This window comes from Podarcis raffonei, chromosome Z, assembly GCF_027172205.1.
Source record: "Podarcis raffonei isolate rPodRaf1 chromosome Z, rPodRaf1.pri, whole genome shotgun sequence".
Taxonomy (NCBI): domain Eukaryota; kingdom Metazoa; phylum Chordata; class Lepidosauria; order Squamata; family Lacertidae; genus Podarcis; species Podarcis raffonei.
The window spans coordinates 43,286,967-43,300,381 of NC_070621.1; the positions used below are offsets into that span (position 1 = coordinate 43,286,967).

The following is a 13,415-nucleotide window of genomic DNA, read 5'->3' on the forward strand; positions in this document are numbered from 1 at the left end:
GTACAAGTTTGCCATTATTCTTTCCACCAGTTTTGGTAATGGCAGGACTACAGATAGCTGGTGGTTGGGAAGAGTTCATCAACTTAATTAAAAAAAACACAACTATGTTGAAAATAACATTCTTGTTGCTACAGTTTTCTTAAGAGGGAAGGACAGTTTTTTATTTCTGGTCTACTTTCTCATAAGATTAATTGTATATAGTAGGGATCCCTCTATCAAGCCCCTAAGACTCTCCCTAGACAATACATGCTAGCCCCTGGTCACATTCTCACTGGCTCTGCTCTGCTTTGCATGCAGAAGGTCCAAGGTTCAATCCCTGGCATCTTTGGGTAGTGCTGGGAGAGACCCCTGCCTAAAACCTTGGGGAGACAACACTGAGCTAGATGAACCAATGTATAAGGCAATTCTTTGTGTGGGTCTGTGAAGGTATAGACAACATAGCGCTCTCCAAGTGATTCTGGCTACGGCTGATAAGAGTCTAACAGCATCTGCAGGGCACCATATTACCGAACTGTGGTCTACTATAGATACTCAACCATTAGCACAGGAGCAGCTTGGGCAACACAAATATCAAGACTGTTTTATCTATGGACACAATGCCCTCCTAGAAACCCTTATTGAAATAGGATGATGAAGCGCCTCCTATCACAATGTAGCTGCTAAAACTACATCTTCCACTGCTTTTTATTTTTAAGCTATGAACCAAGTGCCTGGAATACAGCTGCTATTTATTGATTTAAAAGCATTTGCATACCACTTAAGGTTTCAAAACTCTGAGCAGTGCACAGATTTGAAAACAAACATTATATTAACAACCCAAAACTAATAAAACAGCAATATGAAAATGCATAGAGACATATAAAAGCAGATAAAACAGAAATCTTGAGGTTTTAAACTCATAAAACACGGTCCTATCTTATGGGTCAGGGAAGGTCTGGGCAGAAAAATTAGCTCTTCACAAGATGTCTGTAGCAATGGATGTTTGCTGCTTTCCATATGGCATTCCTCAGAATGGGGGCAACAGCAAAAAATGCCAATTGTTGGATCAATGCCCTATGATATTCTGTTGAGTGCAGTGCAAAGAGTAGATGACCTAAGTGACCTCTCTTTTCTATAAGGGACAGCAGGTCTTTCAGGGAAGCTGTCCCCAAGTTGTTCAAGACTTTATATGTTAACAACAAGGCTTTGGACACAGCCGAAATCCGTACAGAAACATGACGAACTGGACTTTAAGACTGGAAAGCTGAGAAATGGAGAGAAACTAAAGTTGACATTTTTATCCAACCCAACTTCAGCATGGGAAAGACAAGGTGGGGCTGACACATGCAAGGAACTTGGGGATATAGGTAGGATGCATGACTCTGTGGCCCTAACGCGGATATATATTTCCTGCTTGGACATAACAGATGAACAGGATCTTTCCCTTCCTTTTTGTTTTTTATTAACTTGGAAGGCAAACCTGACTCTTACTGTGGAGGAGCTGCTACACGTCATGGCACTGGTTACAGGAAACTGAAACGAAGGGAGTGTGGTCCACATTAATTTTGTGTGAGATTCAGCTGCCTTTGACTGACACAGGGAGCTTGATATATATATAATCACCTCATTGACATTCCCTGGGAACTGAGCTGTGACTGCTCTGCAGTACAAAGCACAGCAAGCTTATTACAGGGCCCCAAAGCATTTTCGAGAACATCCAAGTTATTTGTGTATCTAAAGAGGTAGGTGTGTGTGTGTCTGTTTAAGAAGGTAGGTGTCTTTTCCTCTGGCTTATATGCATGGTAAATTGTATCCACTTGAGCTGTACTTAAGGAGTGGTACCCATTTAAGTTAATAGTTGGCCATGTTCATTATTTTCATTGGGTCTACTCTGAGGAAGACTAGCACTGGATACAATTCATTACATTTCTCCTCACCTTCTAGAATTTAGATTGGAGTAAACTGCTTCTATACTTTGTAGGAAACGAGCTCCATCTCAAATAAAACAACTACTTATTTCCAATTCATGAACAAATCAATGAATTGCACCAATGAATTGCAGTCTTAGAATTCAAAGTGACAGATAATGAGATAGAGAAAGTTATTATTGTATTTTTATTTTGTTGTTATCCTTGATGATTTACATGTGGGATGATGTATTTGTTATCCTTTATGGGTTTTCAAGGAAAATTAGAAATCCTTTTTCAGCCCTCTTTGTAGGAAAAAAAAAGTATAGTTGAAAGTGGTTCTCCTAGCCTTCTGACATTTTTATTATAGCTGACTCTGAGAGGGTAAGGATTATCAGAGATCTCCCTTGCCATCTTCAGCCTCATCTGCCTGAATCAGCCCTTTTAGACCTCATCATTAGCCCTTCCATTCCATGGTCAGCAAAGGCACAGACACAAGCTCCAGGTCTGCTTTCTATCTGGCTTCAGGGACATAAGGCACTCTATTTGCAGCATGCTTACTTTTCCTCCTGGCATGGACTGGGTAATCTGTGTATGTACCTGAATGTAGGTCCCTTAGTCAATGCACAGTGCTGTCCAGGCAGCCAACTCCTATAATTAAAAAGACTCACCAGCTGGCAAGACCTGATGGATGAGCCAATACCTGAATAAGGAAAGTGTGAATTACATGAATCTACAAAGACTTTGATGCCCAGTAGGGAAAGACAGAAAGTGAAAGAGAAGAGAAGAAGGAGAACAACACAGCAATGGAGGAATTTACAAATTCCTCTGCTCCTAAACTGTAATACTGTCTTTATTTGTTCTTCTTCATAGGGCCTTTAATCATTATCTAACATTATTGACAAGAGTTGTTGACACTTGAACTGAGTATGTGTGTGTGTCCTAATCTGTTTCTTTCTGCTTGCCTCTTGGGGTGGGCTACTCAGTCAACAGATTGAGAAGTTCCTAATGTCCCAAGGTTGTGATGTTCTCGCAGATTCCAGGGTAACTCCCCTTTGCCCATGTATCCCATTGGTTTCTTCTGACTTGGTACTGTTACAAAAGCCTCCAGGTTAGGACTTTACGAGAGCAACAGGTGCCCTTGACAGCTGTGTCAATTGTAACAGGGTGTCCTGCTCCTATCCAAAAATATGACAGGGGCTCTTACTTGTGAGGCAGAGATCCTTGTTAAAGCAGAACAACAATACAACTTCAGCAGTAAGCACCGAGCTATTCCAGTTCCAGAACTTGTATAAAGCCACAAGGAGCAGAAAATAGCCCAGTCTAAAAGCCAGGACCAAGGTTGAAGAGTCACAGACAAGGTGGTTAGTGTTGTATGGAAGCTGCAGAGTTTTGCAATGCTTGTCTTGCCCAATTGTCAAGCTTTTAAACGTAGGTGAGGTGCGTTAACCTGTGAGGAGTGCAATTTCTGCAGCTATGTCTTACTTGAGGGTGTGTGCTATGTCTAAGTTGCTGTGTCTCTTCTCTTCTTGCCCTCTGAATCCTGTCCAGCTATCCTAGGCTGTGTATCAACACCCTGATTCTGGCAACACTATCTCCTCCACCAGAGGAAAAAGAGCAGCTGGAACTCCTGCCTCACCATCAAAGCCCACCTGGAGCAGGGAGGGATTCCATCTGCCAGATTCTGCTCTGCTGTTCCTCATCCACCACCACCCCTTCCACCAGCATGTGCCTGCCCTGTGGGACTCATGACCCACATGTTTTCTCCCTTGCCTGCTAGATTCTCCTTAGCCCAGATCCTGGGGCCACATAACTCCTGCACCCAAACCCAGCCCATTCCCTGGACTGCCCACAACCAAGCATTATGAGAAGCATTCCCCACATTTCTCAATCTACCCTTCCCCCAATGAGCCAGGGTTGTGGGGCAGAAGGGCAACTCTTATTCTACCCTCCCAACAACCCTGAGAAGCAGGAAAGGAGGAGTGTGTGTGGATAGCACAAAGTGCCCCAGAGAGTGTCATGGCGAGCTGGGATTTGGACGCAGCCCTCATGGGCCCAGCTCCAACATTCAAAGCCAGGCGTTGCCAACGTGGCTTCTATGGATGCTACTGTAGCCATCGGCATCCCCTCCCAGGTCCACAAAAGGTCACAGGTAATATTCCCTCAATAGTCCACATTGCAAAGGGAAAGTACTTGTACTTCCTCTCACTTCTGGTTTGCTTTGCCTGAGCTTCTCCTGTACTGACCACACACCCTTAAACATGCCAACATTTTATTGGGTGGTGGGACTGGACCTGTTCCCTCCCATCACTTCTTAACAGAGATGTATAAAGAGTTTCTCACTGTGAGCAAGCATGGCAGTGACTGGTGTATATAACCTTTCCTCCATTGTTGGAGTAACTTGATTGGTGATGGTGGGCACATCTGCACCTTTCTTGATCCTGCCTTTTTCTGCTCCTTCAAGATTTGGCTACTATTTTATGTTCTGCCATGCTCCTCCTCCAGAGCAGCCATTTTGTGACTGGCACCCAAAGAACTACTATTTAAATGTGTCCACTAGCACTCTTCCAAAAGGTTGCCATTCTCTGCTCCAGTATATTTTCTGGTACAAGCTGCCTAAAAGGGTGCCCTCCCCAGTACAAACCATCTCAGACTCAGATCAGGAGGGGAAGCCTTGTTGGTGATGCCCCCAGCAAAGGCTGTCTGGTTGGTGAACCAATCCACGGCAGGGCCTTTTCGGTGTTGGGTCCCTGGGTTGTGGAATGTGAACCTGTCACCATCATTATCAACTTGCAGGAGGAATTCATAAACATTCCTGCTTACCCAGGCATTTCTTGGCTGAAGAACAGTGTTTTAATCTATTTTTGCTTTTCATTTTTTAACTGCATATCTGTTTGCCACCCTAGGCTCCTTGTAGAGGAAGGGCAAGATATAAACATAATAATAAATCAATAAATTAATATTATCTGCAACTTCCTGACCAGAATCAACACATTATTATTATTTTAAAAAAGAAGCAATATTATGAAGAAGCTGAGTTTGTTCACTTATCTGACAACTTCTGGAGGGGAAAAAAATAAATAAAAACAATTCAAAAGCAAACATTTCAAATATGGCGAGTCTTCCACCCCACCAGAAGGGTTGTTAATGAATTTGTTGCATGAACGCACAGACAGATTGGGAGCTAGAGCTCTGCTGGCCAGCCCAACATGGCCCTGGCACCAGAAAGCCAATTTGTTCCCATGCATTGTTTCCTCTAGAGTATGTTTCTCATCCAGAGGTGATTTTCCAATAAAATCAGCCTCAATTATTGCTAGCGCAGGAGCGACCCTGGAGGGAGGATAAGAGGCAATTCAATTGTTGGAAATGCTGCACGAAGCAAAATTAACCTTGCTGTGCTATTATCCTTTGAAACATTTAGCTAGTTTCTCCTCTTTCTTTTGTATTAGTTGACCCTAAATGGAAGTGGGGAGGAGATGAGAGGAGGGGAAGGAAATCTACATATATTTCTAACCCTACTTATTCATTATAATGTAAGGAAACACAATATAATGTTCATTCACCTTTTCATGCAAATATAAAAGTTGTTGACATAGAATTGCTAGACTTTTAAGGCATAGGTGAAAGCTTCTTGTTGAGATACACATGCAAGCAGATTTCACTGAGTAAGGCGGTGTACACACCATACATTTCAAGAGCATTTAAAGCACATGTCTTCTCCCCAGTGCTCCCCCCCTAAAAAAATGTTTAGGGGTACTCTCATTTTGACTCAAGAAAATCACCATTTTATAGTTCAAATCGGGAAAAATAAATACAGTAAATGGACAAAAGTACAAAGATTCACAAAATGTTTAGGGATATGTGTACCACTGCGTACCCCCAGAAAAGAAATCACCGCTTCTCCCAAAGAATCCTGGGAATTTTAGCTTGCTTAAGAGTGCTGAGCACTGTAGATCTGTGAAGGGCAAACTGCAGTTCCCATGAGTCTTTGTGTTTTATGTGTGCTTTAAATGTATGGTATGTACACAATCTCGGTGTATGTGTGTGTTTGTGTGGAATAGTATTGCAATTTCAGATGTGATTCAATGTTTCCACAAGGAAAGACTGAGGGGGCAATCGCCTAGCAAGATCCAGCTCAGCTGGTTGCTTGCAGGATCAATTGAAGTTAAGTCCCCAACCCTGGCTCAGCAAAAGTTATGCCACTGCAAACTTGCTCATCCCAGTTTAGATGGAGCTCAGCTACCTGAGCTGAGGGCCATGAATGTCAACCAAAACAGCTGTGGCAGGGCTGGGACTGGGTGTGTGAAATTAGGCTAGATCCTAAGCCCATTCAATTTGGCCATGTGATGTCCTGAGTGAGGCCAAAATTTGATATCCAGCCCTCATACTGCCTTCCCAAAGCTGGGTAAGGGAGTCACTGGGCTTTGAGAAGATGTGAGGTTCTAGCAGGGTCCTAGAGCTCTCATGTCTCAGCGCTTACAAATTTGGGGAAGCTGCTCCCTTTCCCCGTGCGGTAGAACTGGTCACAGTGCCCTAAATCCTTCTCTGTATGAATTAACAACCTGGCAAAAAGCACTCTTTTAAAGGATTGTTTTGCCCTGCTTGGACAAAGCAGTGTCCCTGCTGTTGAATGGGGTTTGGATCTGGTGCAACTTCATGTTTGCTTTACATCTTCCCTTTACTATGGGTTGTATCCAACTACGTTCTACACAGTGTAGACCCACTGAAGTGAATGAACCCAAGTTATACATCTCCATTAATTTCAGTGGATCTACTCTGAGTAGAACTAACATGAGCTGCAACTCCATAAACTGATGGATAAACTAAATATTATGCAAAACATGTTGCAGAATATTCTGCATTTGTGAAACTATGTGCGTTAAAATGCATATATATTAGTGAAAATAACATTGCATTATATTCAGGAATGTATTAAATTTGTGAAAAGTGCTTGCAAAAATCTGCATATGGGGCAAATTCACATACAAAAATGAGTATACTAGGAGTGAAATGAACATAAGACTGGGAAAATGAGAAATAGGGAGAAACAGAAGTCGCTTCTTTGAGGTCTTGCAACCTTTCCCCAACATTCTATTGTCATTGCTTTGGTCCACTTAACCCAGTTAAACACCCTTAGTGCCATTTGCTTTGCAAAACATCCTTCAAAAAACAACAGCCACCCAACTGTAGTGTAAATCAATGGCAAATTGACTAAAGCTAAGACCAAATTATCACAGACAACCATGGCTATATTGGCCTCTGAAGCTGAGCTGGGTGGGGTGGAGAAACAATATTCAATTGATTAACTCTATTGACCATTCTTATATCTCTACTGGGAATCTTCTGATAGAAGAATGTTTTGCCTACAGTCACAAAAAGACTTGATGATCTGCTTTCTCTCCCCCCGCCTTTCTTTCTAAAATCTCTTTGCAGGAATAACAAGCGGTAAAGAAAAATAAAAAAGCTGCTGTTTCAAGAACCAAAGAAGATCCCTGCTGGATCAAGCCAAAGGCCCATCTAGTCCAACATCCTCTTCTCATAGTGGCCAGCCAGGTAGCTGATACCTGTGCGAAATCTGCAAGCGCAAGAGCACTCTCCCCTCCTTCGGATTCAGAGCATACTCATCATCATTATGTAGCCATTGATAGATTTATCCTTCATAAAAACAAATTAAAGAAATACAGCAAACACAGTTTTCAGTAGCAGCCAGCTTGTGCTATTGCAGTTCCAGCCAAAAAGGGGTGGTTATTTTTACCCTTAACCTTCATTACCTTGTCACAAAGAAATGGACAAGAGGTAAGGATGGCTCTCTAGTATCCTAAGTGCTCCCTGGTTAGCAAAATAATGTTGCCTATCCACGTTGCCTGGTTCCAGAGGGATACAAAGACCTATCTATATTAACAGGATTTTTATTTTAAAAAACCCACACAACACATAGAAATATATATTAAATTAATTGGTCTGCTTGATTGTCCTGTAGGGGTTATCAAATCATTTGGAAGTACTACCAGCTTTGCAAAGTCCCCTGAGGCCTTGGGCTTTCTGTAGAAGGATCTAGGAAGGTTGAGACATGCCTGGTCATTTTTTGCTGCATGAGAAGGAGCTATATGAGTGTATCCTACTATTGGATCAGAACATTTACTTGCCTACAAGATCCTAAGATTGAAGCAACTCAATGGCAAACCAAGGAGTTCTCGCAGTGCAAGAAAGCCCGGGATTCGGACTCAGAAAAAGGCAAATTCCTATGTTCCCCATACTCATTCAAACAATAGGTAAAGGTAAAAGGACCCCCTGACCCTTTGGTCCAGTCGTGACCGACTCTGGGGTTGTGGCGCTCATCTCACTTTACTGGCCGAGGGAGCCGGCGTACAGCTTCTGGGTCATGTGGCCAGCATGACTAAGCCGCTTCTGGCGAACCAGAGCAGCGTATAGAAACGCTATTTACCTTCCCGCCGGAGTGGTACCTATTTATCTACTTGCACTTTGACGTGCTTTTGAACTGCTAGGTTGGCAGGAGCAGGGACCAAACAACAGGAGCTCACCCCGTCGTGGGGATTCAAACCGCTGACCTTCTGATTGGCAAGTCCTAGGCTCTGTGGTTTAACTCACAGCACCACCCACTTCCCCTCATTCAAAGAATAAGCCACCATAAAAACTAATTATAGAAATAGCCAATAAGTCAGCCAGCCATAAAAGCAGCAGATACTTGAAAATGAGGGATGAGATAAAGTGGCTTACTGAAATTCTCCACCATAACATAAGAGAATAAGAACAGTCTGCTCTTTCTGTCAGCAGTTGGCATTCAGAGGCATACTGCCTCCAGCATGGGAGGTAGAACATAGTCATCGGTGCTGCAGCCACTGATCTTACATCTTTCAAAAGCACAGTTTATGCTAGTTGCATACCCTCCAACATTTCTCTGATGAAAATAGGGACGTCTCATTCCATAATGATAATTTTACTATTTATACCCCACACATCTGACTGGGTTGCCCCAGCTACTCTGGGCAGCTTCCAACATATATAAAAACATAATAAAACATTAAACATTTTTTAAAAAACTTCCCTATATAGGATTGTCTTCAGACAGCTCTGGGGTTAGATAACTCCATACCCTTCAACATTTCTCCAATGAAAAGTGGGACATTCCAGGATCAAATCAGAAACCGGGATGGCTTCTCTAAAAAAGGGGCGTCCCTGGAAAATAGGGACACTTGGAGGGTCTGTAGTTGAGGCTGAAGGGAATTGTAGTCCCTTTGGAGGGCACCAGGTTGGCAAGGGCTGGTTTACAGCTTTGCATGGCATGTGAAAGTGGCCACAGAATGAAGAGGTTAACTGACTCATTTGCAGTGAAGTAATGCCCTGTTTGGGTGCCACTACCAAGAAGTCCCTGTTCCTTGCAGTGGTAGACACAGCAGCCCCCAATGCCTGAACATCCTGATCAAAGTATGTGGCCAGGTTCAAACACTACTCTAAGGAAGTCGGAGAAGTGCTTAATTTTCACATCAATCCTGATGCCGCCCCTTCAAAGAACTTCCTTTGTACTTCTGCAAAGCTTCAAAACCCAAACCCAGTGTTAAACGATTCCTTAACATTGAATGAAATCTGATTCTAGCAGACAGCCATGATGTCAGCAACATGTAAGTGCAGAGAATATTTTTTACACTAATGACAACTGAGAACCTTTCTTTCATCCACCCCCCTCCCTTTCATATTGTAGCAGATGTCAACTGTAGTTAGATTCAATTCAACTTATTAGTGCGTGGCTTTAAGCCAACAGCCATTCACATTTCCAGAAGTATACTATCACATATGTCTTAATAAGTGAACCCTGTTTTTAAAAATGTATGTGATAAGTCACATATGCTAGAAGGAATATGGGCATCTTTCACTTGTGGTGACAATGGAAGCGACTAAACACTGCTGAGCGCAGCTGAAGAAGATTAACATTCAAGGGGAATTTTTGATGATGTTTGAAAATACAACAGAAGTGACAGCATGGGGGGGAGGGAAAGCCTTCTTCCCCCACACAAGCTGAGCCTTCATTTCTTTGTCATATATATACACACACACACACACACACAAAAGGTGTGTCTTCTAGCATTGCATTTTCCTACTGCTACACTGAAGTAGTTATTATTACCAACAACAACAATCATCATCATCTTAGGGAAACCTTTGCATGTGCTTTCCAGAATGAAACTCAAGAAACTGGCCAGGTATTCTGTGGCACATTCTGGAGTGCACAATTAGTTGTCATGGGATGCTTGGACATCCTGGGCTTGGAATGCCCTCTTCTGAAAAACTCTGGAGAGTCGCTGCCAGTCAGTGTGAACAACACTGAACTAGGAACACTGAATTAGATGGACCAATGGTCTGTGAAGCAGCTCCCCATGTTTCAATGGGTTGTATTCAACCCAGTTAGAGTAGACCTGCTGAAATCAATGAACATAAGCCAGTTATGCCCATTGGCCACACCTGTCAATGCTTTTGACCAGTCTGTCTATGCTAACAGACAGTGTGGAGGGAGGTCAGTAAAGGAAACAGAGCAGACCAATCCTTTTGTTGCCTCAGAATGCAGCAGTACAGTCAAGGGGTGGAAATGGCAAGGAGCAAGATTTCAGGTAAACATTTAGGGAAACTTCCAAGTACTGGAAAGATTTTCAACAGCAAAGGTGATGGGCTCTCTTTCATTGGAGGTATTTAAGCAGAGAGTGGGGGTCCATATATCAGAGATGCTGTAGTTGCAATCTGCATCATAAACCAGGTATGGTCCTTCAGGAATTGCTGGCTTCCATCCTTGTTGTATACCCTGAACTGGGAAGGAGTTGGACTAAAACTGGTGTCCTTAATGTTACATCCATGGGCACCTCAGACAACCCCCTGTGTCCCTCAAGGTCCCTAGCTCTCTCAATTTTAACTTATTTTTTTTAATGGGAAGGGGTCCTGAGCATCACCTTTTCCCCCTCAGAATATTTTGTGGCAACTACAACAGTTTCTTAGATTTCTAAATGTGCCTCTGAATTCAAAAACCCTGGAACAGATGACCCCCAAACACTATAGTCCTATGAATTTAATGTGCTTCACTATATCATGAAAATGTCTCCAAAGTATAAGGGTTGAAGGTTGTATTCAATATTAGCCATAGAGCAGACCCACTGAAATCAATGCATAATTAAAGTTGGTGCATCAATTCATTTGGTCTACTCTAAGTATAGTTTGGTTTGGCACAGCCTAGGTAGCTAAGTTGGTTACAGCATGATGCTGATAATGCCAGGATTGCAGGTTCAATTTCCATATGGGATGGCTGCATATTTCTGCATTGTAGGGGGTTCCAACTCTACAATTCTAAGATTCTATGAACCCAAAGTAAGGATGCACAACTCAACAAGTGACAACTCTTAGTTTTGGATACAGAAAACACTGTTTTAAATCTGATTTAAACTGACGTTTGGGATAAGTGGGGAAGCAAACAACACACATACACAACCTACTGAGAAGCTGACACACATAATTTCAGTGGTGCGTGGCCACTGAAAACTAGGGGGTTTCCCCAGCACCAACTCAATCCTGACAAAAAGCAGGGAGACTCAGGCAGCAAACTTTCCCCCAAAGAATCATGGGAACTGTAGTTTGTTAAGGATGCTGGGAAAGGTAGCTCTGTGAGGGATTAAACTGCAGTTCTTAGGATTCTTTGGGGGAAACCATGTGCTTTAAATGTATGGTGTGTAGGCAGCCACAATGAAGAGCTGTGTGTAAGCCAGGCTAGGAGAGAGAGGCATTTAGACCCCCTGGTAGAAAAAGCCTCATTAAAGAGGCTTACATTGCACTGTGAGAACTGCAGCTTTAATGGGAAAATAGTAACTTTGCACAGGTGGGTAAACTAATAAAACATATCAAAAATACCAAGCAGAATGTAATTAATATGCCTAATTTGCTCCCATGGGAACTAATTGAAGCAAAACCCAAGGAATAATTCAGAAAATATTTCAAATAGAAAGGCAACAGAGCATAAATAATACATGGAGTTGGGGAGATCTAGTCTGGCTGGTTGGCCGTCCACCTGAATCTTACTCCCTACCCCACCACCTTAAGTCTCACACTTCTGCTGGGTCCATTCGCATGATCCAAACCCCACAGAAACCATGACTACTGTGCACCACCCACTCCTTAAGACACTTCTAGGTACAGTTTGGGAGTAGATGATGCTCAAAGCACCTTCCCTTCTGTGGCTGACAGTATGTTGAAGGTGTGGGGTGGCAGTGGTAATTTTTTATCAGGACAGTGATATGTGGAGAAATTGCTCATTGCCTTTCCCTGCACACCATGGCTCTTGTCAGACCTCTCTGCAGGTGCTATTTAAAAACCACAGCAGAAATACTGCTATGAACTGAAGTAAGGTGTAGTTTGGCTCCTGCAAATCCTCTGGGAAAAGGCTCTTCTGTTGGGCTTGCATAAACTTACCCTGAGAGGCACCACAGACTCTGTGGGCTCTACATCATTATCAACAACATTAAACTATGGGGCCTCCAAAGCAATGGAGTAAATACAATCTGAGATGCCTTTGAAGCCAATGTCTGGCAGACTGCTTATCTCATATTGCAGAGCTCCTTTCATGCACATGGGAGCGTTTTCCATATGTATAAGCAACAGGCTAGGAAGGGCCCAGGCACATAGGTGCAAAATGTTATTCCCATGTGTCCTACATACTCTGTGTTATTTCCCCTCTGTCAGACCTTCCCAGAGATTGCAATTAAAAATCATAATCTTTTTAGCGTGGGCACACTCCCCCTCAAGGCTAGGAGATCTCTGCACTGAATGTGATTATAATATCATTTAGCAGCTATTCATAGATGACACATATTAATTTATGTAAACCAGGGACAACTTGGAGCCTGTAGCCATTAGTGAGCCATGGAAAATGTAAAACCTGTCCTTGTTGATCAGGGACTTTAAAAAAAAGAGAAAAGGCTATGACTACAGAGTAACCTGAGTCACTATGTTTTTATTGCCCAGGTGTGGGGTTTCCTTTTGTTGTTTTTTTTGCTTGAAGTTCATTAAACCTGATTTTTTTCTCTCAAAGGGATATTAAAAATAACTTACTTTATAGGAATGTTTCGAGGCTTTGTCTTCTCTGCAGTCTATAAAAATAGGAAAGTGAAAGAGCAGTTAGTTAATCTTAGCAAGAGCAGCCATTTAGAAAAACAGAGGTAAACCCAAGATATTTTCTTAAGACACACACACACACACACACACACACACACACACACACACACACCAGCATATTTCTGAGAACTGCAAATGAATATGCACAATATTGTACTGGAAGCCTCCATAATTAAGCAGGAAGCACAGCAAGAGAAACAACTGTTTATCACTTTTAATGGGTTAGTGGTGCTGAAGACTGGTAGAAAAATTGCAACACCACAGAACTTCAGAGAGGCAGATGGTAAAGCGATGGCATGAATGCTGGGGATCTCACAGTGGCATCCATTACACGTGCAGTCGCCACTGGGGAGCAGCTTCTGT

The 13,415-nt window shown here is 42.7% G+C and overlaps 1 protein-coding gene across 5 annotated transcripts in view; it reads right to left on the reverse strand.

The window, feature by feature from the left end:
* AFF2 (ALF transcription elongation factor 2) overlaps positions 1 to 13,415 on the reverse strand; it is a 388,341-nt gene that overhangs the window by 70,842 nt on the left and 304,084 nt on the right. For all 5 annotated transcript variants that reach the window (XM_053374951.1, XM_053374950.1, XM_053374952.1 and 2 more), the window contains one exon: positions 12,990 to 13,027. In XM_053374951.1, the coding sequence (XP_053230926.1) occupies positions 12,990 to 13,027 (38 nt within the window). The remainder of the gene's footprint in view (positions 1 to 12,989; positions 13,028 to 13,415) is intronic.